Source organism: Nerophis lumbriciformis, linkage group LG10 (genome assembly GCF_033978685.3).
Source record: "Nerophis lumbriciformis linkage group LG10, RoL_Nlum_v2.1, whole genome shotgun sequence".
NCBI lineage: Eukaryota > Metazoa > Chordata > Actinopteri > Syngnathiformes > Syngnathidae > Nerophis > Nerophis lumbriciformis.
The window spans coordinates 20,169,538-20,195,691 of record NC_084557.2 but is presented as its reverse complement, the minus strand read 5'-3'; the positions used below and the strand labels follow the sequence as shown (position 1 = coordinate 20,195,691).

At 39.9% G+C, this 26,154-nt stretch overlaps 1 protein-coding gene across 6 annotated transcripts in view; it reads left to right on the top strand.

Moving 5' to 3' along the window:
• Positions 1–26,154, top strand: part of btbd11b (BTB (POZ) domain containing 11b) — a 236,174-nt gene that overhangs the window by 189,983 nt on the left and 20,037 nt on the right. For 5 of the 6 annotated variants that reach the window (XM_061970086.1, XM_061970087.2, XM_061970084.1 and 2 more), the window contains 4 exons: positions 13,243–13,395; positions 13,538–13,703; positions 16,543–16,632; positions 22,814–22,915. In XM_061970086.1, coding sequence (XP_061826070.1) covers positions 13,243–13,395; positions 13,538–13,703; positions 16,543–16,632; positions 22,814–22,915 — 511 coding nt within the window. The remainder of the gene's footprint in view (positions 1–13,242; positions 13,396–13,537; positions 13,704–16,542; positions 16,633–22,813; positions 22,916–26,154) is intronic. The other variant, XM_061970082.1, reaches the window with a different exon arrangement.

Here is a 26,154-nt window from a genome sequence, read left to right as displayed (position 1 = left end):
CACACAGGCTGAAGCGTTACCCTTTAGACCGCCCACAAGCTCATTGATTGGCTTTCTTGGGCTGCCTATTTGCCAACATGGCAGTGATTGAATAAGAACACAAATTGAAGCTAAGCTGTTTGAGATTCCTGGTCGAGCAAAATGGATTAAAAAAACAGTGATTTGTTCCAGTGGACTTGGTTTGATTCCCAGCCAGAACATAGTAGGTTAACATAAACTAAATCATAATGCAATCTTAAAAAAACTAAATAAAGTGATTTATTTCATTGTCAATTTTGTAATTTTGTAAAAAAAAAAAAAATAATTATCCATCCATATTACCGGTACTCCAAAAATGTATCTAATCCTTTCAAGCCACGCCACCTGTACAAAATCCAGTTGTGCACTCTTCCCCCAACTCTGAAATACAAATGGTGTGCCTGTTTTTTTATCTCATGTGTGTCACGATCTGTGTAGGTATCTTCACCAGGCTCCAGTTTTGAATCTCAACAAGTTTCCCCCAAAATGATACATAATACATGTATCATCAAACATTGAGTGAGATCAAAGATTGATTATGAAGTTTGCGTTGTTACTGCTCCATGGCACACTGATTGTTGCAAAAAGGCATTTTCCGTTTTTAGAATGTGATCAAATTTGGCTTTGAGAGATTACATGCAATTTCATGTTTTAATTAGTCCTGTCAAAAATAAACAGTGAAATCATGTGACCAATCACCAAAGAATACAGCATTAATCATGTATAAACACACAATAGCAATTAATTCTTTGTTTACCATAACCGTGGATGGTTACCTACAAGGCGGTACAGGTTACTATACGGTCAATGATATACACTCATGCAAATATGAGTGAGGAGAATCTGATTGGTGTGCTCACTGGCGAATTTTGTTTTAAAGAACACCCGACAGTACTTAAAATAAAACCACAGTAATTAGCACACATTGCAGCTCAGGATTCTCTTAATATCAACGCATGATAAGTAAAAAACAAACAAACATAAAAAAGCAGCAGCTTGCAGGAATACTACAAGTGCATCGACAACAAGGAGAGGACAACAAACAACGTCACCAACACAGCACCATCGTTAAGTAACGCTTATGTAGCAACTGCGATTAATTGCATTAATGAAAACTCAAAGGTGTAATTACCATATTTTCCGGACTATAAGGCGCACTTAAAATATTTTTTTTCCTCAAAACTCGACAGTGCGGCTAATGTACGGAATAATTCTGGTTTTGCTTAGCCACCTCGAAGCACTTTTATTTGGTACATGGTGTAATGAGAAGTGTGACCAGTAGATGGCAGTCAAACATAAGAGATACGTGTAGAATGCGATATGATGGCAATATGACTCAAGTAAACAACACCAACATTGTATATGTTCCATTGAGAATATAGAACATTACACACGGCGCTCAAAAATCTATCAAAATGTTTCAGTATGACTTTAGTAATCTATGAAGCCGCACCGCTTGAAGGATTGTACTGTGCTTCAACATACGAGTATTATTATGGTGTGTTTATATGGTAAGACATATTATCTGGCGTTTTGTTTTGCAATATCATGCAAAAGCGACTTTTTATCACCTTCTGGTACCTGCTGATCTGTATTTGGGATCTGCATGAATCCTGAAAAATTGTGCGCATCCGCCTTTGTAGTCCGATAAGCTTCTTTTTTTTCTCTATCTTTTTGTTATGGGACATTCATCCTCCGCTGTTGCCATTTCTAATATGAAGTAGTGTAAAGTTCTTACTTATATCTGTCAGTAAACTCGCCATGAAAGCGCTAAAACATACCTGTATAGTGAGTTTACATTATTCACCCAAGGAACTTTAGTTATTAGAGAGTTCCGGTTGGACGGTTTTTCACGGGACACATTTCCGGCATTGTAGTTTCTGGATGAGGAGATGCTGCACCGTTATGGATTTAAGTAAAGTCTGAATGTCATTAAAACAGTTAGCTCCATCTTTTGACACTTCTTCCACTCCCGTCCTTGCACGCTACACCGCTACAACAAAGATGACGGGGAGAAGACGCTGCCGAAGGTGAGCCACGTAAATAAGACCGCCCACAAAACGGCGCATCCGGAAGCGACTGTCAGAATGCGGCTTGAAGATGATCTTTAATACATAATCTATGCAACATTTTGACCAAAGAACCACCATTACATGTTATGTAGACCACAAGAAAGTGTTTTCAATTTAGAAAAAATATATAATAATATGACTCCTTTAACGCGCCCTATATTTCGGTACGCCTTATATATGAAAATCATCTGCAGTGCGCCTTAGAATCTGGTGCACCCTATGGTTCGGAAAATACGGTAATCAGATTTTTTTTTAAATAATATTTATCAGCAGTCACAGCACTAGTTTAATGAGTGCGGTCAAGTGATTGTTCAAAGCTTTCTACTGTAGTGAAATTTACCAGTGAGCAAACCAGAGTCTCCTCTTTCCTCATCGCAATAAAGTATGCATTGACCTGGTCACTGGCCGTACAACAACCCGCTCCACCTTTCAGGTGACCATTGAGGTAAAAAATAAAAATACATAAATTGTGCTATACATTTTGTGTTCTTACATGATTAATGCAGTATTTTTTGTGATTAATCAATAATAAATATTATTATTGTGATTAATCAATAATAAATATTATTATTGTGATTACCGCAACTTTGATAGCCTCGGTTTTAATATGTATTAATGACGGCACTCGTGAAAAAACACATTTGCATGCATAGCACTCTGTCAGTGAAGGTCGAAATGCTACACCATGCAAACATACAGTATGTATATTTATTCCTATGTATATCCATGCATATGGATTATATTTGGCTGTAGTAAAGACTGAGAATGTGCAAATAATAGCAGCGAAGAGATCCAGGCAGGAGAACAGAATCTGGTGTATATTCAGGATCATTTCTCAGTAATGCATACATTCAATTCAAGTCAGTCTCCTTTTCATATTGATTTGGCTCTGTTTATGTTTGAATTCCACTACGCTCCTCAGCTATAGGCTGTAAACAGCACGGTCAGAATCAACCATATGGAGGTCATTCTCTCCATCTGTTTCAGCACGACTGCTTACATGCATACCACCTTTTTTTAAAGAATTCTGGCATGTGATAATCATGCACTCCATCTGCTTCTAGTCTTATTTACACGCTGCACCTGTTTTTTTCATTTGTGATTGTGTAATCCCTGCATGTGACAAGAAATAACCACTTTGATACATACATCTTTATGCATTATTGTATTATTTATGTTTCTTTACTCGATTTTCTGCCGGTTGGTAGAGCGGGAGTGCCCGGTTCGATCCCCGGCTTACGCCATCCTAGTCACGTCCATGGTGTCCTTGAACCAAACACTTCACCCTTGCTCCTGATGGGTCGTGGTTAGGGCCTTGCATGGCAGCTCCCGCCATCAGTGTGTGAATGTGTTTGTGAATGGGTGAATGTGGAAATAGTGTCAAAGCACTTTGTGTACCTTGAAGGTAGAAAAGTGATATACAAGTATAACCCATTTACCATTTATCTTGTTTGGTGTCATGGGTTAGCGGCAGCCTACCTTGGCTGACTCTGAGTCAATCACATGTCCTGTAGACAAACAACCTTTTTACACTCGCATTCACACATCTGGGTAATTATTTCCTTGTATCTCTTCAATAAACTAAACAGTGGTGTGCCGTCAGGGCCAGCAAGGCCTTCTCTGTTGGCCTAACATAACCAGAAATCATGATCATAATTAAAGATAAAAGTATTTTTTTATTTACTTTCATAAATATCTAAAAGTATTCATATTCTGTTCATGTCATATTATGCTCCTACCAGCGCTGTTGTTTTTAGGTTATAGAGTTTTTATCCAATTAGAATTCAGCTAGCTTATGTTGCCATGCTGTACCAAATCTGCCAGGGCCTTCACTGTAAGTGAACAGACACAAACATTTGACAGACAGTTGCGATAGCCAATCAGATCACGAGTTTTTGTCAGTAAGGCCTTCCAGTTGGCCTAATGCAGATATATATTGTGATGTTATGAGCCAGGTAATATAAGAACTCCATTACCCAGCATGGGTAAAATTTTACCCATCACGCAATATCCCTAAAAAAAGCTTCAAAGTGCCTGATTTTAACCATCGTTATATACATATATATATTTTCCTGTGACGTCACACAGTGATGCCAATACAAACAAACATGGCGGATAGAACAGCAAGGTATAGCGACATTAGCTCGGATGCAGACTCGGATTTCAGCGGCTTAAGCGATTCAACAGATTACGCATGTATTGAAACGGATGGTTGTAGTGTGGAGGCAGGTAGCGAAAACGAAATTAAAGAAGAAACTGAAGCTATTGAGCCATATCGGTTTGAACCATATGCAAGCGAAACCGATGAAAACGACACGACAGCCAGCGACACGGGAGAAAGCAAGGACGAATTTGGCGATCGCCTTTTAACCAACGATTGGTATGTGTTTGTTTGGCATTAAAGGAAACTAACAACCATGAACTAGGTTTACAGCATATGAAATACATTTGGCAACAACATGCACTTTGAGAGTGCAGACAGCCCATTTCAGGCGCGCTAAGAACATATATTTTTCCACGATTTCAGCACTCAGGTTAACCATACCTAAATAGACACAAAATACTGCATTACACAAGACTACCCGAATGTACTCGAATGATTGAAAAAAATAAATGGTTTTAAGCTAATTTATTGGTAAACACAGTTTATGTATAATCATTTACGTAAAACCGCGAGTAATGAATAAAGTTTTCATCAATTAATATATTCTGTAGACATACCCTCATCCGCTCTCTTTTCCTGAAAGCTGATCTGTCCAGTTTTGGAGTTGATGTCAGCAGGCCAGGGAAGCTAGGGTCGATATTCTTCTCTTGAAGTGAAGTGTGAAGTGAATTACATTTATATAGCGCTTTTTCTCAAGTGACTCAAAGCGCTTTACATTGTGAAACCCAATATCTAAGTTACATTTAAACCAGTGTGGGTGGCACTGGGAGCAGGTGGGTAAAGTGTCTTGCCCAAGGACACAACGGCAGTGACTAGGATGGCGGAGGCGGGGATCGAACCTGCAACCCTCAAGTTGCTGGCACGGCCGCTCTACCAACCGAGCTATACTGTCTCTTGATCATCTTCGGTGGCATAAGGGACGGTAGAAGCGGTGTGAGCCAAGACATCCAGGGGGTTTACCTCGCTCGTCTGCGGGAACAAACTGCTGCCATTGCTTGCCGTGCTACCGAGGTCCTTTGTCCCTGAATAGCTCACACACTCCGGCAGATTCAATGGGGGTCTGGCGGCAGATTTCTTTGACTTTATCGTTGGAAATGCATCTGCTTTGAGTGTCGCAGGATATCCACACATTCTTGCCATCTCTGTCGTAGCGTAGCTTTCGTCGGTAAAGTGTGCGGAACAAACGACTGACCATTTCGTCGGCTTTCCCCACACCCTCGTATTTTGAACAAATTTCGTCCAATTTCTTGCCACTTTCGCATCTTTGGGACACTGGTGCAACTTGGATCCGTCCCTGTTTGTGTTGTTACACCCTCCGACAACACACCGACGAAAGTGAGAAAATGGCGGATTGCTTCCCGATTGGACGTCACGTTGTGACGTCATCGCTCCGAGAGCGAATAATAGAAAGATGTTTAATTCGCCAAAATTCACCCATTTAGAGTTCGGAAATCAGTTAAAAAAATATACGGTCTTTTTTCTGCAACATCAAGGTATATATTGACGCTTACATAGGTCTGGTGATAATGTTCCCCTTTAACTTGTCATAATTTAGCTTGTTAGCTTCCTTTGTTGCTAATAAACAATGGTACCTAGAGAGGGATTGAGGATTATTGGAACTGGTGCTGTGTTACAATACTTTAATGGCAAACAAAGAAGGCATGTTCGCAAAGGTGGGCAGTATGCCTCATGATATCCTACGAAGTGAGACCTACTATTACAATGTCCATTTCTCAGATGATAAACTTGTATGATGACTGAAATATGCTGATAGCAATCTAACCTACCCCGCGCCCCCCCACTCAACCCCTCCACATCCCACCCCCCCCGGATTGTAAATAATTCAATGTATATACTCTGATGATTATCATCATCGGCGTGAATATGACGATCCTCCTGGTAGGGGGGTATCCCTTTATGGAGGATGCCTGTGCGTGACTTTGTTTAACGTGGGGAGACTGGTGCACAGACAGTCACCACACGATCCTTGACAGATCCAGGTCAGGGTCCAGTGGCATGGAGTCCAAGACGACTGGGGACCCTTTTCTGCTGCAACCTTCATCCGCCATCCTAGCCGTTGTGACGCTCCATAGGGTTAGCAATCATCCTCCGCCTGTTCCACTGTTGAGGTCTTGGGTTGTTATTTCCCCATAACTGGGCCCACATGCATGTGGGGGTGCCTTCTTCCGCCATCGCAGCCGTTGTGGTGGTTCATACATCTACCTTCTTCCACCTGCTCCGCCGTTGAGGTCTTCACCGTATCCCAGGCTAGGGGGCAGTCAGGTAATAGGCCTTTGCCAAGGGCCTCCTGGGGTAACAGTAGTAAAGGGGTTAACCTCCTAGTGCCCCAAGACCCCATAGAGGAGCCTACACTGCCGGATGCACTTTAACGTCATGCCCAGGACATCTGATGATTAACTTGTATGATGACTGTATTATGCTGATAGTATATATTTGTACCATGAATTCATTAACGTGGACCTCGACTTAAACAAGTTGAAAAACTAATTCGGGTGTTACCATTCAGTGGTAAATTGTACGGAATATGTACTGTACTGTGCAATCTATTAATTAAAGTTTCAATCAATCAAAATGTAATCGCATAAACACAAGGCGAGTACTAAAAGCCAACCAATTACAGCCTTTGCTGCGTCGCTGCTACGCAATGTTCGACTATTGCTAGGCGTGCGTCAGGCTACACAAGAGGATTTGGAGGGGCACGACAGAAGTCACCTTAATGCAGCAGCATAAACAAGTTGTAGATAGAATAGAGCAAACGTGCAGAACCATGGAAATACCTAGTAAAGGTGAAACATGCAGGAAAAGTGGATGTGTGACAATCAGTGTTAGGCGTAATGCCGTTACATAATGACAGCGTTACTAACACACACACGACTCTAACTATTACGGTGGGATGATTAACAAAAAATAAACAAATTGCTAATCATGTAATCCCACAATACCCTGTTTGTGCACAAGGAGGGATGCAGCCACCAAAGCACATCCAATCCCTGTATTAACTATGATTAATAGATTTTTCTAAGTAATTTGCCTAACACTGGTGACAACATAACAGATCACAAAACAAAGTTGGATCTTGACTAATTGTCAGGTGGCGACAGGTGTGAGTTGTTACCTAGGGAAACTAAAAGGACAAATTGTAGAAAAGAAACAAGTAACACGGGGGGAAAAGAACAAGACAGGAACATAACGTGAGAATACGTTAATGGAAACTGTATAAGTGGCATTAACTTCAATATGATCAAATGGTTTTGTGGCTCCAAGTGGGTTTTGATTGGAAAACTAAGAAACAGACCCAAATGGCTCTTTTGATGCAAACGGTTGCCGACCCCTGTTATAGAGTGTAGCTCATGCTGACCATCCAATCTGTGGCTGGAAAATATTTGTCATACCATACCATACCATACCAACTTTATTTATAAAGCCCTTTAAAAACAACCACAGTTGAAGAACAAAGAGCTGTACACCACAAAGAAATACAGGCAAAGGACAGACTAAAAAACAACATTTAAAACGGAGGTAAAATACACATTGTGTTACATAAAAAGCAGTTAAAAAGTTAAAAACAGTTAAAAAGTTAAAAACAGTTTAAAGTCTTATGCTAGGTTAAAAGCCAGTGAATCAATGTTCTTCAGCAACTTTGCTGTTTTCTACTGTGGAAAAGCTATTGAGAAACATTCACATTGAATCAATCGGCAACTATTTCCATTCCACAATACAGTGTGGTACTCTACCACGGTTTGTGTTGGTTAACCATTCCTAAAGCTATGACGAAAACCAAATAGTACGAAAACTGAAGCATTTTTTTTACAACAAGAAATAATGTAAATCCAAGTAAGACGTTTCTGACACCCAAAAATATCAACACAAAACACATTTTATATACAATAATTATAGTTTTAAGTTTTACGCAGAGAATAGTGCAAAAAACATATAAGCGATGAATGAAAAGGCTAAATGAACATTTAACATCACTTTTACCTAGGGATGTCCGATAATGGCTTTTTGCCGATATTCCGATATTGTCCAACTCTTTAATTACCGATACCGATATCAACCGATACCGATATCAACCGATATATACAGTCGTGGAATTAACACATTATTATGCCTAATTTGGACAACCAGGTATGGTGAAGATAAGGTACTTTTTTAAAAAAAAATTATAAAATAAGATAAATAAATTTAAAAAAAATTCTTGAATAAAAAAGAAAGTAAAACAATATAAAAACAGTTACATTGAAACTAGTAATTAATGAAAATTAGTAAAATCAACTGTTAAAGGTTAGTACTCTTAGTGGACCAGCAGCACGCACAATCATGTGTGCTTACGGACGGTATCCCTTGCAGACTGTATTGATATATATTGATACATAATGTAGGAACCAGAATATTAATAACAGAATGAAACAACCCTTTTGTGTGAATGAGTGTAAATGGGGGAGGAAGGTTTTTTGGATCGGTGCACTAATTGTAAGTGTATCTTGTGTTTTTTATGTTGATTTAATAAATAAAAAATAAAAAACCGATTCCCGATAATAAAAAAAAACGATACCGATAATTTCCGATATTACATTTTAACGCATTTATCGGCCTGCCGATATTATCGGACATCTCTACTTTTACCTTTAATAAAGGGCCCCGCATGCTGAAAATATTGACACTTATTTCATAGTTCTGGACCTAAAAATTATGTCTACAGGTAAAATTTGCCCCAAAATAGACACAGTAGTGATTGAAGATTTAGTGAGTTTTAGCACATTTTGGAACACCACGTTTAGCTCCAAAATGTGGGCGGGTCTGCATCAGCCTGCTGACGTCACCTACAGAAGACTGGAGTTAATTTCATATTCCGTATTACTTTTATGTGTTCTGGTAGCAATACAACCGTTGGCCAACAAAAAAGTAACCACAGAACACTATACGACTATACGGTATAGTGTTCTGTGGTTACTTTTTGGTTGGCCAAGCGGACGTGAAGACAGGCTGTCCCCACTCAGATCCGCACAGACCGGGAGGGGGCGTGCCTTAAGTCCGGCTGGAAATCGGGAGAAATTTGGAGAATGGTTGTCCCAGGGAGAGGCAGTGAAATTCGGGAGGGTTGGCAAGTATGAGATATTCTCACTTCTTTTCTTTTGTCGAGCACAATTTAGTTAAATGTAAGTTGTGTCTTGGATCAAAGATCCCGTCTACTGCCCAAAACAACAATTCAAATCTGCCTGGTTAGGCTCTGTGTATGTCACGTGTGCCTTCCTTGGGTGAAGCCAGCTTTACAGCTATGTTGTTGATTGATTGATTGATTGATTGAAACTTTTATTAGTAGATTGCACAGTACAGTACATATTCCATACAATTGACCACTAAATGGTAACACCCCAGTAAGTTTTTCAACTTGCTTAAGTCGGTGTCCACCGATTCATGATACAGATATATACTATCAAATATATACTAACATCATAATACAGTCATCACACAAGATAATCATCAGGGTATATACATTGAATTATTTACATTATTTACAATCCGGGGTGTGGGATATGGAGGGGGGGGGGTTAGGTTTGGTTGGTATCAACACTTCAGTCATCAACAATTGCATCATCAGAGAAATGGACATTGGAACAGTGTAGGACTGACTTGGTAGGATATGTACAGCAAGTAGTGGGCACAGAGAGAGAGATCAGAAAGTATAAGAAAAAGTGTCTACATTTGATTATTTACAATCCGAAGAGGTATTATGTGGAAGGGAGGGTGTTAGTTTAGGGTTGTAGTTGCCTGGAGGTGTTCTTTTAGTGCGGTATTGAAGGAGGATAGAGATGCCCTTTCTTTTACACCTGTTGGGAGTGCATTCCATATTGAAGTGGCATAGAAAGAGAATGAGTTAAGACCTTTATTAATTCGGAATCTGGGTTTAACGTGGTTAGTGTTAGTGTTATTATGCTGTTTGTTACTTATGTATGTTATGTTGCAGCTATTTAAAATAGTTTTGTCAATTTGTTCTGGCCTGAAATAAATTGGCCCTTTGAAACATATCTTTGTCTTTGTGTGTTGTATGTAGACCACATTGCTTAGCAGAGTTCAGTGATGCAAATGCATGTCAAGTTGATCAACACATTGTATTATTCTCCAGTGCAATAACAGTACTGAAATGAAGGCTAAAAGGGCATTAATGGGAGCTTTAAAAAAAAAAAGTAGAAGAAGTAACTAAATAGTTACTTTTCACAGTAACGCATTACTTTTTGGTGTAAGTAACTGAGTTAGTAACTGAGTTACTTTTGAAATAAAGTAACTAGTAACTGTAACTAGTTACTGTTTTTCAGTAACTAACCCAACACTGCTTCTGAGTGGTAAGTTGAAAAAAGGCTAACATGTTTTGAAATAAAAACATGCTATGAACTAGGCTTGTACGGTGTACTTGTATTGGTATAGTACCGCGATACTAATTAATCATATTCGGTACTATACAGCCTCTGAAAAGTACCGGTCTGTTTATAAACTCAGGAAATATGTCCCTGGACACAGAAGGACTTTGAATATGACCAATGTATGATCCTGTAACGACTTGGTATCGGATTGATACCCAAATTTGTGGTATCATCCAAAACTAATGTAAAGTATCCAAACAACAGAAGAATAAGTGATTATTACATTTTAACAGAAGTGCAGATAGAACATGTTAAAAGAGAAAGTAAGCAGATATTAACAGTAAATGAACAAGTAGTGTCTGTCTATCTGTGTTGGCCCTGTGATGAGGTGGCGACTTGTCCAGGGTGTACCCCGCCTTCCGCCCGAATGCAGCTGAGATAGGCTCCGGCGACCCCCCGCGACCCCGAAAGGAACAAGCGGTAGACAATGGATGGATGGATGAACAAGTAGATTAACAATTAATTTTCTACCACTTGTCCTTAATAATTTTGACAAAAAATAGAATGGAAAATGACACAATATGTCAGCAGACTAAATTAGGAGCCTTTGTTTGTTTACTTACGGTACTAATAAAAGACAAGTTGTCTAATATGTTCACTCTTTTATTTAAGGACAAACTTGTTATAAGAATTGTTTTGTTAAAATAAAACCAATAATGCAATTTTTTGTGGTCCCCTTTTATTTAGAAAAGTATCGAAAAGTACCAAAAAGTATCTAAATAATTTTGGTACCGTTACCAAAATACTGGTTTCGGGACAAAACTACTATGAACACAGTTGGACTCACGGAGTGCATTAACAACACGGCAAGGAAACATGTGGGATTTTTTTGTTTAGGCACTTAATTCTGCAAAATGATACACCGCAATGGCCAAGCGGTAGAAAATGGATGGATGGATACGCAGGCAAATGGATGTGTATGTTACGCGCAATGTTTGGTCAAACGATAACTGAGATGGCATACATACAAAACATTGAAAACATTTTCATCCAAAACAGAATCCGAAAGCGGGGCGTATGAAAACCAAGGAACCGCTTTACAGCCAGGAGGTTCTGGGTTCAAATCTGGCTTGGACGTCTATTTGTAGAGTTTGCATGTTTGGGTTTTCTCTGTGTACTTCAAAAGCAAGCATGTTTGACTAACTGCCATTTTTCACTGCTTATCCTATTCCGAGTCTTAGGGAGCTAGAACTGATGGTTTCTCACTAGAAAACACTGCCCGTAGAATTGAATGGCTGATGCAGAACTTTAAAAGACTCATGGCGGTGCATCAAGGGACAGCGTAGTGGTGACAGCACACAGAAGCATAAACTCGCCGGAGCCACAACACAGTGATAAAAGAGCCGCATGCTGCAGACCCCTGCTCTTTAATGTCCGTTCTGCAATGTTCTCACATCAGCATTGGGACGGCGTGGCGCAGTGGAAGAATGGCCGTGCGCGACCCGAGGGTCCCTGGTTCAATCTCCACCTAGTACCAACCTCGTCATGTCCGTTGTGTCCTGAGAAAGACACTTCACCCTTGCTCCTGGGTGCTGTTTAGCGCCTTGCATGGCAGCTCCCTCCATCAGTGTGTGAATGTGTGTGTGAATGGGTAAATGTGGAAGTAGTGTCAAAGCGCTTTGAGTACCTTGAAGGTAGAAAAGCGCTATACAAGTACAACCCATTTAGCATTATTTATGTCTCGGCAGTATGGCTTTGGTGATCTTTGTTTTTATACTCTTGGCTGGGGTCATCCTTTACTCAAACACTTATCTCACCGGCAATATCTCGGAAATAACATATGCAAATTGTATCTCGGGTGGATTTACTTTTGAAAGTGCTCAACTTGAGTTGACTGTGCAAGCCCTAATGCAGGGGTCGGCAACCCGCGGCTCTAGAGCCGCATAACGCCGCCCAAATGGCTCTCTGGAGCTTTTTCAAAAATGTATGAAAAATTGTTTTAATATGGTTTCCGTAGGAGGACAAACATGACGCAAACCTCCCTAATTGTTATAAAGCACACTGTTTGTATTAAACATGCCTCACTGATTCGAGTATTTGGCGAGCGCCGTTTTGTCCTACTAATTTTGGCAGTCCTTGAACTCACCGTAGTTTGTTTACATGTATAACTTTCTGCGACTTTCTAGTACGTGTTTTATGCCACTTCTTTTTCTGTCTCATTTTGTCCACCAAACTTTTAACGTTGTGCATGAATGCACAAAGGTGAGTTTTGTTGATGTTATTGACTTGAGTGGAGTGCTAATCAGACATATTTGGTCACTGCATGACTGCAAGCTAATCGATGCTAACATGCTATTTAGGCTAGCTATATGTACATATTGCATCATAATGCCTCGTTTGTAGGTATATTTGAGGTCATTTAGTTTCCTTTAAGTCATCTTAATTCAATTTATATCTCATGACACACTATATGTATGTAATATGGCTTTTAATTTTTTGCGGCTCCAGACAGATTTGTTTTTGTATTTTTGGTCCAATATGGCTCTTTCAACATTTTGGGTTGCTGACCCCTGCCCTAATGGAACACCTCTATCTCCCCCTGCAGGCCGTTCATGGTGCTGCCACCTCTGATGGAGTGGGTGCGTGTGTCGGTTGTTCACACAGAGCACAGGCGAAGCTTCTCTGTGGACAGCGACGATGTTCGGCAGGCTGCCAGGCTGCTGCTGCCTGGAGTGGACTGCGAGCCCCGCCAGCTCCGGTAGAGCTGCAGTTCTTTTGGCTTCACAAAAAAACACTGCAGTCACATACATATTCTTCCAGTGGTGTCCACAAGGAATCATATTTCTTGTACAAAATTAAAACATCCGACTTTCCCCGCTTTGTGTGCTTCAACCCTTCAGAACGGATGACTGCTTCTGCGCCTCGAGGAAACTGGATGCTGCCTCCACTGAGGCAAAGTTCCTGCAGAACTTGGGCTTCCATATGCTCAGCTGTGGACGCACAGACCTGGTGAAGCAGGCTGTCAACCTGCTGGGACCGGATGGTATCAACAGCATGAGTGAGCAGGTTAGAGACACAGTCATCTGGCTTTAATAATTCATATCCCAGCACATTTACACTCAGTGAACGTGCTCAGAAAGACTCACACAGCCCGTGGAACAGAAGATTGTGTTTGCTCGGTAAACCGTGGCTGCTTCATCTCCGGCATTGTGTAGACACGTGAGCATGTAGTATCTTAACGCTTGTTATTGTTTTCCAGCAGCTTGGGGTTTGTATTAACATTCATATCATGATTAAAACTACTGGATTTAAGTTTCTTTGTAGTTGAAAAGGTTTGCCTCACAGTCGAGAAAATCGACAAAACCCAAAACCAGTGAAGTTGGCACGTTGTGTAAATCGTAAATAAAAACAGAATGCAATGATTTGCAAATCCTTTTCAACCTATATTCAATTGAATAGACTGCAAAGACAAGATACTTAACGTTCGAACTGGAAAACTTTATTTTTTTTAGCAAATATTAGCTCATTTAGAATTTGATGCTTGCAACATGTTTCAAAAAAGCTGGCACAAGTGGCAAAAAAGACTGAGAACGTTGAGGAATGCTCATCAAACACTTATTTGAATCATCCCACAGGTGAGTAGGCTAATTGGGAACAGGTTGGTGCCATGATTGGGTTTAAAAGCAGCTTCCATGAAATGCTCAGTCATTCACAAGCAAGGATAGGGCGAGGGTCACCAATTTGTGAACCAATGCGTGAGCAAATTGTTTAAGAACAACATTCCTCGACCAGCTATTGCAAGGAATTTAGGGATTTCACCATCTACGGTCCGTAATATCATCAAAAGGTTCAGAGAATCAGGAGAAATCACTGCATGTACCGTATTTTGGGGATTATAAGTCGCAATTTTTTTCATAGTTTGGCCGGGGGTGCGACTTATACTCTGGAGTGACTTATGTGTGGAATTATTAACACATTACCGTAAAATATCAAATAATATTATTTAGAAGCGACACCGAGGAAGAAGATTTCATGGGATTTAGCGATCGGGAGTGACAGATTGTTTGGTAAACGTATAGCATGTTCTATATGTTATAGTTATTTGAATGACTCTTACCATAATATGTTACGTTAACATACCAGGCACGTTCTCAGTTGGTTATTTATGCGTCATATAACGTACACTTATTCAGCCTGTTGTTCACTATTCTTTATTTATTTTAAATTGCCTTTCAAATGTGTATTCTTGGTGTTGGGTTTTATCAAATAAATTTCCCCAAAAAATGCGACTTATACTCTAGTGCGACTTATATATGTTTTCTTCCTTCTTTATTATGCATTTTTGGCCGGTGCGACTTATACTCCGGAGCAATTTATAATACGAAAAATACGGTAAGCAGCAAGGCTGAAAAAACCAACATTGGAATGCCCCGTGACCTTTGATCCCTCAGGCGGTACTGCATCAAAAATCGACATCAGTGTGTAAAGGATATCACCACATGGGCTCAGGAACATTTCATAAAACCACTGTCAGTAACTACAGTTCGTCGCTACATCTGTAAGTGCAAGTTAAAACTCTACTATGCAAAGCGAAAGCCATTTATCAACAACACCCAGAAATGCCGCCGGCTTTGCTGGGCCCGAGCTCATCTAAGATGGACTGATGCAAAGTGTAAAAGTGTTCTGTGGTCTGACGAGTCCACATTTTAAATTCAAAGAACAATTATTATTAATAAATGTTATATTTTCATAATTAGAGCATACAAAAACAGTTCACAATCTTCGAGATATGTTTTTTTTAACATGAAATAACACCCATCCTATACACTGCGTCCGGAAAGCATTCAGAGCGCTTTACTTTAATACCCAAATTATTTAAATCAGAGCCAGTATTAGGAACTAATTTTAATATTTGATTGATCTTGTTTGACTGTAATCCTGTGTTTTATCCAATTATAATTGCGACAACTTTAAGTATCAGCATTGGTATGACCAATACTGTCCCAGTATCTACTTGGTATTGGATCGATGCCCAAATTTGTAGTATCACCCAAAACCAACAGAAAAACAGTTGCTTCTTACATTTTTACAGAAGCTTCGATAGAACTATTTTACAACGAAATGTAACCAGCTATTAACAGTAAATTAGCAAGTAGATTAATAATATTGACAAATTAATACCACTGGAAAGATGCAATATTTTACTCCTTACGTCATTGGCCAAATTAGGAGCCTTTGTAACCTGTTTTGAAATGGTTCTCTTATTCACATGATAAATAATATATTGTAAAATGATATTGTGATACAGAGTTTAGGCCATTTTGCTCATCCCTACCTGGGTGTGATTCTACCTTTCGGACGAATAGCTGAAATTAAATATATTGACAAAAATCGCAAAACCTTAATAGCATGGTAAACGGCACTAAATCCATAACTAAGATCTAGATCAGGAGTCCCCAAACTTTTTGACACGGGGGGCCGCATTGGGTTAAAAAAAATATGTGTGTGTGTGTGTATATATATATATATATATATATATATATATATATATATATAATGTATGTATGTATGTATGTATGTATGTATATATATATATATTCAGAGTGCGATGATGTCGCGTTATGGATGGGAAAATGCATTTTTTGACAATATGATTTGCCTGAGGGGCTAGGAGACACCGAGAGTAACAAGCGGTAGAAAATATATTAGAAAGGACAGATTTTAAAAAATATATATATTTTATATAAATTTTTTTTTTTTTTACTTGGGACTTCCCGCGGGCCGGATTTTGGACGCTGTCGGGCCGGATTTGGCCCGCGGGCCGTAGTTTGGGGCCCCCTGATCTAGATCTTTATTTTCTGAAATGATACAGCTGCTCTTGTCTTTTGCGTTTGTGCTCACACAGGGAATGACCCCACTCATGTACGCTTGTGTCCGTGGAGACGAGGCCATGGTGCAGATGCTGCTGGATGCTGGAGCTGATATAAACAGCGAGGTTTGTGCCAATAATGTCCATTTATTGGGAGGTCAACTAAAAAAAAAAGGCTATTCGCTGTGTCTATACATAGCATATGTTTTAATACGCGAAACCCATTAATAGTACGAAAGGTGTTGCTTTGTAGTAAGTACAAAAAAGCAGAAATTGTCCATCATCATTCTCCGAGTCCTCTCCATGAACCATTTAAGTGCTCAGGATCATGAGGCAAGTTAGTCATATTACTAATAATGCTTGACACTAGAAGAAAATGAATAATTTACAAAATGAAAGCCGTGAATAATATTTTGCTCGACATTTTAACACAAAGATGTAAGCCAAAATAGCATACAAAAGATATCCATCACAACATTAAGCAGTACAGTTCGACACCAATGCAATCGATGTTTTAATATATGCAAAATTGTACCGCATTTAACCCATCAAAGTAGGAAAAGACGACAAGCACACCGGATACAAGAGAGTTTAATCCATGGATCTATTTGGTCTATTCCTAAGCAGTCATCCAGCAGTGCTACCCCTGCTTCGTGGCTGCTGAAGCTGACTGATGGCTTTTCTGTTGGCTCTCATTCCTATTGTGAGTCACGGATGGTGTGCTGGTTGACTCCACAGACTTCATTACGGCCAGCATGGCTTCAATCGCCTCGCAGTGTGACAAGTGAGAATGGAATAAGGCTGTATTTTAGCTGAATTTAATAAGTGGTAGACAATGGATGGAGAGAAACACATGCAGATGTACCTAATAAATTGTAAGGTGAATCGTGATTGATTTCAACGAAGCTTCACTTTCATTAGTTTATAGAATGATCGTAAATGAGAAAAGGGATCACACTCGTTTTGCTCCCTCACAGTATTCAGAATCAGAATCAGAATCGGAAATACTTTAATAATCTCCGAGCATACTTGCCAACCTTGAGACCTCCGAATTCGGGAGATGGGTGGGGGGCGTGGGCGGGCGGGGGCGTGGTTAAGAGGGGAGGAGTATATTTACAGCTAGAATTCACCAAAAGTCAAGTATTTCATATATATATATATATATATATGTATATGTATATGTATATATATATATATGTATATATATATGTATATATATATATGTGTATATATATATATATAAGAAATACTTGACTTTCAGTGAATTCTAGCTATATATATATATATATTTATTTTATTATATATATATATATATATATAAATAAAAGAAATACTTGAATTTCAGTGTTCATTTATTTCACATATACACACATAACACTCATCTACTCATTGTTGTACTTGAAAGTGCAATGCTTTGCAGCCAGAAGCACAGCCTTATATACTACATACATACTAAATACACAGCAATGAAAACACAGTTGTTCTACTAACTGTACTGTGCATGCTGCTTACTTACTAAAAAAACAAAACAACACTTACCTTTCACTATTTGAGTAGCCTTTGTTCTGCCGTTTGCGTACTGGCGAGCGATCTCTGAATCCGGGAACATATCCTTCACGGATTTGTCGAAGACATCCGCAAATGAGAACGGGATGTTGCTTCCAGCTATCAGCATAGCCATCTTTGTCTCGGCATATGTTACACCATCGGGTCTCTATTTAGCGAGGTGGCCCATAATACTGGGCTGGGACCGGTGCTGCGCTGCCGCCGCTTTGTGCTTCGCTGTCCGTTCATGACTGACTATATCCGTTCGGCCACCGTGTTCAAAATTTACAGGCAACATACTCCTACCCCTTCGGACTGTCCTGGATAAACTGAAATTCTTGTTTCCATTCGTTTTGGAACTTACAAGCGTATTTTTCATCTTACTCTTTGTCGGCGTCGCCATTGCTGTATCTTCCTCGTCCGCATGGAGCTGGAGGGGGCGTGGCCTCCAGTTCTGGCTGGAAATCGGGAGAAAATCGGGAGAAAATTTGTCCCGGGAGGTTTTCGGGAGAGGCGCTGAAATTCGGGAGTCTCCCGGGAAATCGTGAGGGTTGGCAAGTATGTCCCCGAGGGGAAATTAAGATTTTCAGCACAATCCCATTCAAGAGCAGACAAACATTACAGGGAGACAGAACAGGATCGCTGACGGGTCTGGCAACTTCCGGTGCCCCTTACAGAAAAGGTGAGAAACAGGTAAATGCCTGGGGGTTGAGAAAAGAAAAAATCAGTCTAAGCCTGGGCCCCTGGAGAGGGGGTCCAGACTGAGGGCAAAGGGGAAAAAAACTCTTAGCCATAGCACACATCAAAGAAAACAAAAGGACATTTAAGACATTAAAAGAGCAGAGCTGATGGAACCAGACATTTCTAAGATACAAAAAACCCCCAAAAAAAACATATACACTGTGGTGGCCTCTGCGATGTTCCACGCCATCGTCTGCTGTGGTGGGGGGAGCATGGCCAGAGACAGGAGCAGACCCAACAAAGCAACCAAGAGAGCCGACTCCACCCTCGGCCGCCCACCAACTCTCGGCCAGTGTCCAGTCAGCCTGGATGAGCGAGGATGCATCCAAGGAGACCGAGATGTCTGATACCTGCTCATTCAGCCAAGACACTGTGAAGTTTGTTCGGCCCGGCGCTCAGCGCTAGCTCCGCAGCCCTGTCTCTTCATCCGCATCTCCTCCAGTCTCTCCAAACGGACTCTGGTGCGGCAGAGACCCAGCAGCTGGTCTTCATGGCCAAAAGGCTCCCGGGAGGAAGATACAGAAGTTCACAAAAAAGCACCGCAGAAGTCGTGAAAGTGGCACCCCTTGTTCCACAGTCCCAAAGGGTCCTGAACCAAAAGGCAAAAAAAAAAACACATGAAAACAAGAGGGAAACATCAGGAACACAAAAGGATGACACAGGAGCACAGAGCTCCTGCCAACAGCATCTTGGGAGAGAAAAAAAAAATATATATATATATATATTCGTTATACTCTGTTGTGTTGTTTGATTTATATAATCTACTGTAGATACAGTTGTCTATATAACTATTACCTGCAGGTAATATTTTGCCCTTGGTATGTCAGTTAGTTCGTTTGGGTGCTCAAAAAAATCGATGAGTGAAGGTAATGTGTCTGTTCATGTGTGTGCAAAGTGTATGTGTGTGCGTGCGTGTGTTTGTGTGTATGCATGCTAGCAACCCACCTCCACCCACAGAGAAAAAACAGTAGATGACAAAGAAGAGGCTTCCTTGCACTATTGACTGCTCAAAAAGTTATGGTTGAATTTTAACTCAACTTTCAGCAAATGCCAGAAATGGGATGAGGAACAAGTGATTACATTTTGGGGTTAATCCGTATCACCGTTCGGATTCAAGACTTTTTAACTATTGAGAAGTATAAGGCCGAGTGGAGGTCTGCGCTCTCCGAGTGCCTTTTTAGTTTAATATACTTTGCCTTCCTTACTGACTAACAACCTTCAGTTTAAAGCCTACAAAATCTTCCTGAGAACCAGCATCCACTGCAGTGGACTGCGTCTCTTTCTTTTGTTGCACATTTTGAGGAGTGGGGGAAAAAATGTTTGCAAAACTGTCTGTCAGAATCAGAATCAGAAGAGTTTTTATTGCCATTGTTTTAGAGCGGGTTCACAAACTAGGAATTTTACTTGGTGCAACATAAAACACATATAACACAGAATAGAATAACATGAGCTGTAACTGAGCTATCAGATCTTGTTATTGTTCATGTGCCTGATGGCCGAGGAGGATATAAAACCTATAATATACATCATACATTAATGTAATAATTTGCATTCTAACAAATATACTGTACATCTTTAATGCAGGTTTTGACACTTAACAAACTACAACAGGGATTAACTGTAATGTTTGTTTAATGGTAAAGAGGGACCTGCAATGATTTGAATCTCCATTTAACACACTTCTTTGTGATCTAGATAATATGTGTTTGATATGCTTTGCTCTAAATCACATTTACCTACTTTCTGCATATGTGTGCAAGCTGTTTGTGTGTGGAGGTGTTCCCTGTAGATTGCAAATGAACCCCCCCCCCCACCCCCAAAAGTATTAGAATGTATATTTTTAAATCTACACTATTAGATATACATCCTCAAGACAATCGCCTCTATTTATTTTTCAGACGCGGTCAAAGGATGCCCACTTAAATACATGTGTCTATCTGTGATGTCACAAATGGCCCACTGTTAAAAAAAAGATTGCAAAATACAGCATTAAAAACAAGCTCACGCCCAAATGCTTGAACCTTATGATTTGACGCTATGGCATTATTTTGCACCTGTATCCACCATTGTAACAACATTTATAAGTCAGAAAAGAAAAATAATCATCATTGGTCCCCCTTAACATTCATCGATATATCTGGGTATTTAATCTTGTTTTTTGTAGTTTTTCCTGAATTATATAATTTATTTTATTTTTTAAATTGTATTTTATTTTTTATTTTTTTTCCAAGCTGGCCCTGCTGTAGCGGCTGCTGTTGGCAGGAGCTCTGTGCTCTTGTGTCATCATTTTGTGTTCCTGATGTTTCCCTCTTGTTTTCGTGTTTTTGTTTTGGTTCGGGACCCTTTGGGACTGTGTGACAAGGGGTGGCACTTTCGTGACTTCTGCGGTGCTTTTGTGTGAACGTCTGGATCTGCCTACTGGGAGCCTTTTGGCCATGGAGACCAGCTGCTGGGTCTCTGCCACGTTTGGAGAGACTGGAGGAGATGCGGATGAAGAGACAGGGCTGCGGAGCGGGCGCTGAGCGCCGGGACGGACAAGCTTCACAGTGTCTTGGTTGAATGAGCAGGTATCGGACACCTCGGTCTCCTTGGACGTATCCTCGCTCATCCCTGCAGACTGGACACTTAGTGGGCGGCCGAGGGTGGAGTCGGCTCTCTTGGTTGCTTTGTTGGGTCTGCTCCTGTCTCTAGTCATGCTCCCCCCACACCGCAGAGGCCACCACAGTGTATGTTTTTTTGTTGTTGTTTTTTTTTACTTACTTGGCTGTATTTAAGAAATGTCTGGTTGCATCAGCTCTGCTCTTTTATGTGTTTAATGTCCTTTGTGTTCTTTGATGTTTGATGTTTCCCTCATACACACATGCTTATGTGTGCTATGACTATGAGTTTTTTCCCCCTTAGCCTCAGTCTGGACCCCCTCTCCAGGGGCCCAGGCTTAGACTGATTTTTTTTTTCTCACCCCCCCAGCATTTACCTGTTTGTCCCCTTTTTTGTAAGGGGCGCCGGAAGTTGGCAGACCTGTCAGCGATCCTGTTCTGTCTCCCTGTAATGTTTGTCTGCTCTTGAATGGGATTGTGCTGAAAATCTCAATTTCCCCTTGGGGATTAATGAAGTACTTCTGATTCTGATTCTGATGAATTGAATGATTGCTTGTCCAGGGTGTACGCCGCCTTCCGCCCGAATGCAGCTGTGATAGGCTCCAGCACCCCCCGCGACCCCAAAAGGAACAAGCGGTAGAAAATGGATGGATGGATGGATGTTTATCAATGACAACCAGCTACAAAGGAGATACATGCTAAACCAACAGTTTGACTCTAGTTTACATTTAGAAAAAAATACTATAAACACTTTCACGCCACGGGTCTCACATAGTCCACCTGGCAGAGTGTGTGCCGATGTCAAAGACAACAACAAGCCTCATGATCATGGTCCTGTCACCAACCATCGTGTTAGTGCTTATTTGCACTCATTAATCCTATTGATTCTTGGCCAGAGCACAAAGACCTGCTTCGTTTATGCCTCAATTTAGTCTGTAATTGATTTAACTAATCATGTTATTTCTCCTTATCTTCATTCTAAACGTAGCCCACTGAAAATATTACTGTGCTAATTGGTGTCAAGCTTTCATGTGACTCACACTGATTCATGGCATTATCCCAAAACAGAGATATAAAGATAGATATAGAGAGGTCGGAGCCCGGTTTTAGAAAGCACAGTGGAGGGAGTAGAGATCAGAGATAAGCCATTAGGATGAGATGTAACAAGACAGATCAATTTAGTGTGTTCATTAAAAGGTCAACATGCTGACAGGTTGTCCTCTGCAGCCCCAGGCCTCTCAGATAATTAGTCTTGTTACTACTACTCCTGCAGCACGTCCTGTGTTCGTGTCCACCGTGTAGAGGCTTGTCTTTTGCTGGCTTGGCCATGTCGTAGTGTTTAATGGCTTCATGTCTCTCTCTCATCCCTCCCTCCTTCCCACCGACCGTCCGACCCAAACCTCCTCTTGTGTCCCGTTCCCCAGGTGCCAAGCTCAGTGCACAAGCACCACTCAGTCTTTCCCGAAACGCGCCAGGCGACGCCCCTCACTTTTGCTGTGTCACATGGACATGTGCCTGTGGTGCAGGTAGTGACGTCCTCTCTCATCTGTGAATGTTCTCATGACCTCTCACTGTGCTTCAGCCTCATGGTTGGTCATCATCATTGTCTTCTTCTGTCTCTTTATTTCCATTTTCACATGGTCCCGGTTGTTGTTGTTTTTTTCTGTTCAATCCGACGGTCGATGTGCCTTTTACCGCCATGGATCAGACTCCATTAAGTGATTTGGAAGGTGAAACTTCAGACTAATTGTAATCGAAATCATTTAAGTAATCCAGTGTGCCCTCTAAATGATGTGCACATTGGGATTTATGTAGTTTGTCTTGAACGGAAAATCATTAAACCTTGTGCACCGCATTTCGATCCCTAAGGACGCATTAGAAATTAAAAAAGTGTGTTGCAAATCATTTTCCAAGGTTTTCCTAGTGTGTCATTACTGTTCGTGCTGCACGATTATGGCCAAAAATTAAATGCAGATTTTTTTCCCCCATAAAACTCGATTTCCGATTAGATTTTGACGTTTTGGTAAACACTATAAAAGACAACAGAAGGGGGTGGGTATGTGGGCGCTGACCTCATCGTGTTAGTTGTAATGAAATGTACCGGTGGCGGCTTCTGGCCTTTCAACTAGGGCAGGGGTGTCAAACTCATTTTAGATTGGGGGCCATGTGGAGAAAAATCCACTCCCAAGTAGGCCGGACTGGTAAAATCACGGCATGATAATTTAAAAATAAAGAAAACTTCAGATTGTGTTCTTTGTTTAAAAATAGAACATTCTGAAATTGTACCAATCATAATGTTGTTGTTTTTTTTACACTTACCGTATTTTTCGCACTATAAGTCGCAGTTTTTTTCATAGTTTGGCCGGGGGTGCGACTTATACTCAGGAGCGACCTATGTGTGAAATTATTAACACATTACCGTAAAATATCAAATAATATTATTTAGCTCATTCACGTAAGAGACCCGACGTATAAGATTTCATGGGATTTATCGATTAGGAGTGACAGAAATTTTTGGTAAACGTATAGCATGTTCTGTATGTTATAGTTATTTGAATGACTCTTACCATAATGTGTTACGTTAACATACCAGGCACGTTCTCAGTTGGTTATTTATGCGTCATATAACGTAAACTTATTCAGCCTGTTGTTCACTATTCTTTATTTATTTTAAATTGCCTTTCAAATGTCTATTCTTGGTGTTGGGTTTTATCAAATAAATTTCCCCAAAAAATGCGACTTATACTCCAGTGCGATTTATATATGTTTTTTTCCTTCTTTATTATGCATTTTTGGCAGGTGCGACTTATACTCCGAAAAATACGGTACATGTTGCGGTTAATTGTATTCTATCTTTATTCATCATTATTTATGTTTTCTGAATAAATTATGTGATAATGTTCATCAGTCAACTCAATCCATCAAGATAAAAAAAATTATATCAAAATCAAATCACAGGATGTTTTTTTTATGTAGTTTGCTCATTTTCCTCGACGATGTACTAACATCATATGGTTTATTTTGTACATATGTCGCATCATCTACAAAGATACAAAGAATTGCTATTGCGACATCCAGTGGACACATTTAGAACAGCTGTATATTTCATTAAATTTCAGGTTAATTTTTATACTTAGCAAACTCATCCCACTGGCCGGATAAAACCTATTTGCGGGCCTAAACCGGCCCTCGGACCGTACGTTTGACACCCCTAAACTAGGGGAATCTAATTTTCAGATCCTATCTAAACACGAGTAAAGCCTCCAGTAACGGATACAAAATATAAAGATGCCAGATTTGATTAAGAAAACGTCACTTTGAGCAGTGGTCCCCAACCACCGGTCTGGTGAAAAGTGTTTGGATGTATTAATTAATTCAATGTATCCTTGGTTGCCAACAATTGATACAAAGTAATAATTATATAAAAACGTTTGTACATTATAACATCTCATCTGGGCATACATTACTACAATACCCTATAACAGTGTTTTTCAACCGTGAGATACAGTCTGGTGTGCCGTGGAAGATTATCTAATTACGGTACACCTATTTGGGTTAAAAATATTTTTTGCAAACCAGTAATTATGGTCTGCAAATTATGTGTTGTTGTTAAGTGTCGGTGTTGTCTAGAGCGCGGCAGAGTAACCGTGTAATACTCTTCTATATCAGTAGGTGGCAGCCAGTAGCTAATTGCTTTGTAAATGTCGGCAATAGCGGGAGGCAGTGTACAGGTAAAAAGGTGTCTAATGCTTAAACCAAAAATAAACAAAAGGTGAGTGCCCCTAAGAAACGGCATTGAAGCTTCGGGAAGGCTATGCAGAACAAAACTAAAACTGAACTGGCTACAAAGTGGTATCATCCAAAACTAATGTAAAGTATCAAATATTATTACATTTTAACAGAAGTGTAAATAGAACATGTTAAAAGAGAAAATAAGCTTATATTAACAGTAAATGAAGAAGTAGATTAATAATTCATTTTCTACCACTTGTCCTTAATAATGTTGACAATAGAATGATAAATGACACAATATGTTACTGCATATGTCAGCAGACTAATTAGGAGTCTTTGTTTACTTACTACTAAAAGACAAGTTGTCTTGTATGTTCACTATTTTATTTAAAGACAAAGTTGCAATAAGAAACATGTGTTTAATGTACCCTAAGATTTTTTGTAAAAAGAAAGCCAATAATGACATTTTTTGTGGTCCCTTTTATTAAAATATTGGTATCGGGACAACACGAGTGGACACAAATCCGTAAATCAGTGGGTTGGCTCAATCCGCGTATCATTCGTTCATTAATTTTTCAATACCAAAACTAAAAAAAAACTAAATTCAATATTTGTTTCCATACCTAAAACAAACAACAACAAAAAACTAAAAACTAAAAATGTATTTTCGATTTCCGATATTGCGCACAGTTGGAAACTGAACAAAATGTTGACTTGGGCTTGCAGGTAAAAAATGTAAAAAAAGACAAGAGCGCCTCCGTATGAAACAACACTTTATCTTGTGCTGCCACTTCCTAATAGAGAGAAGAAAATAAACATCTATTCATCTATTTAGCATTATACTCTGAAAAGAAGCATTATTCAACTTGCAATTCTTAAATTAAGCTTCCTCGAGATGTTGCTAAATCTTTAAGCAAAGTTTTCTATACGGGAGAAAAACCAAAATATCTTATTTAAATGGTTATTGTTTCAATTCTAACATTTTAAAACCAGAATAGAAAAATATATTGATTCATGCCAATGACTAAAAATA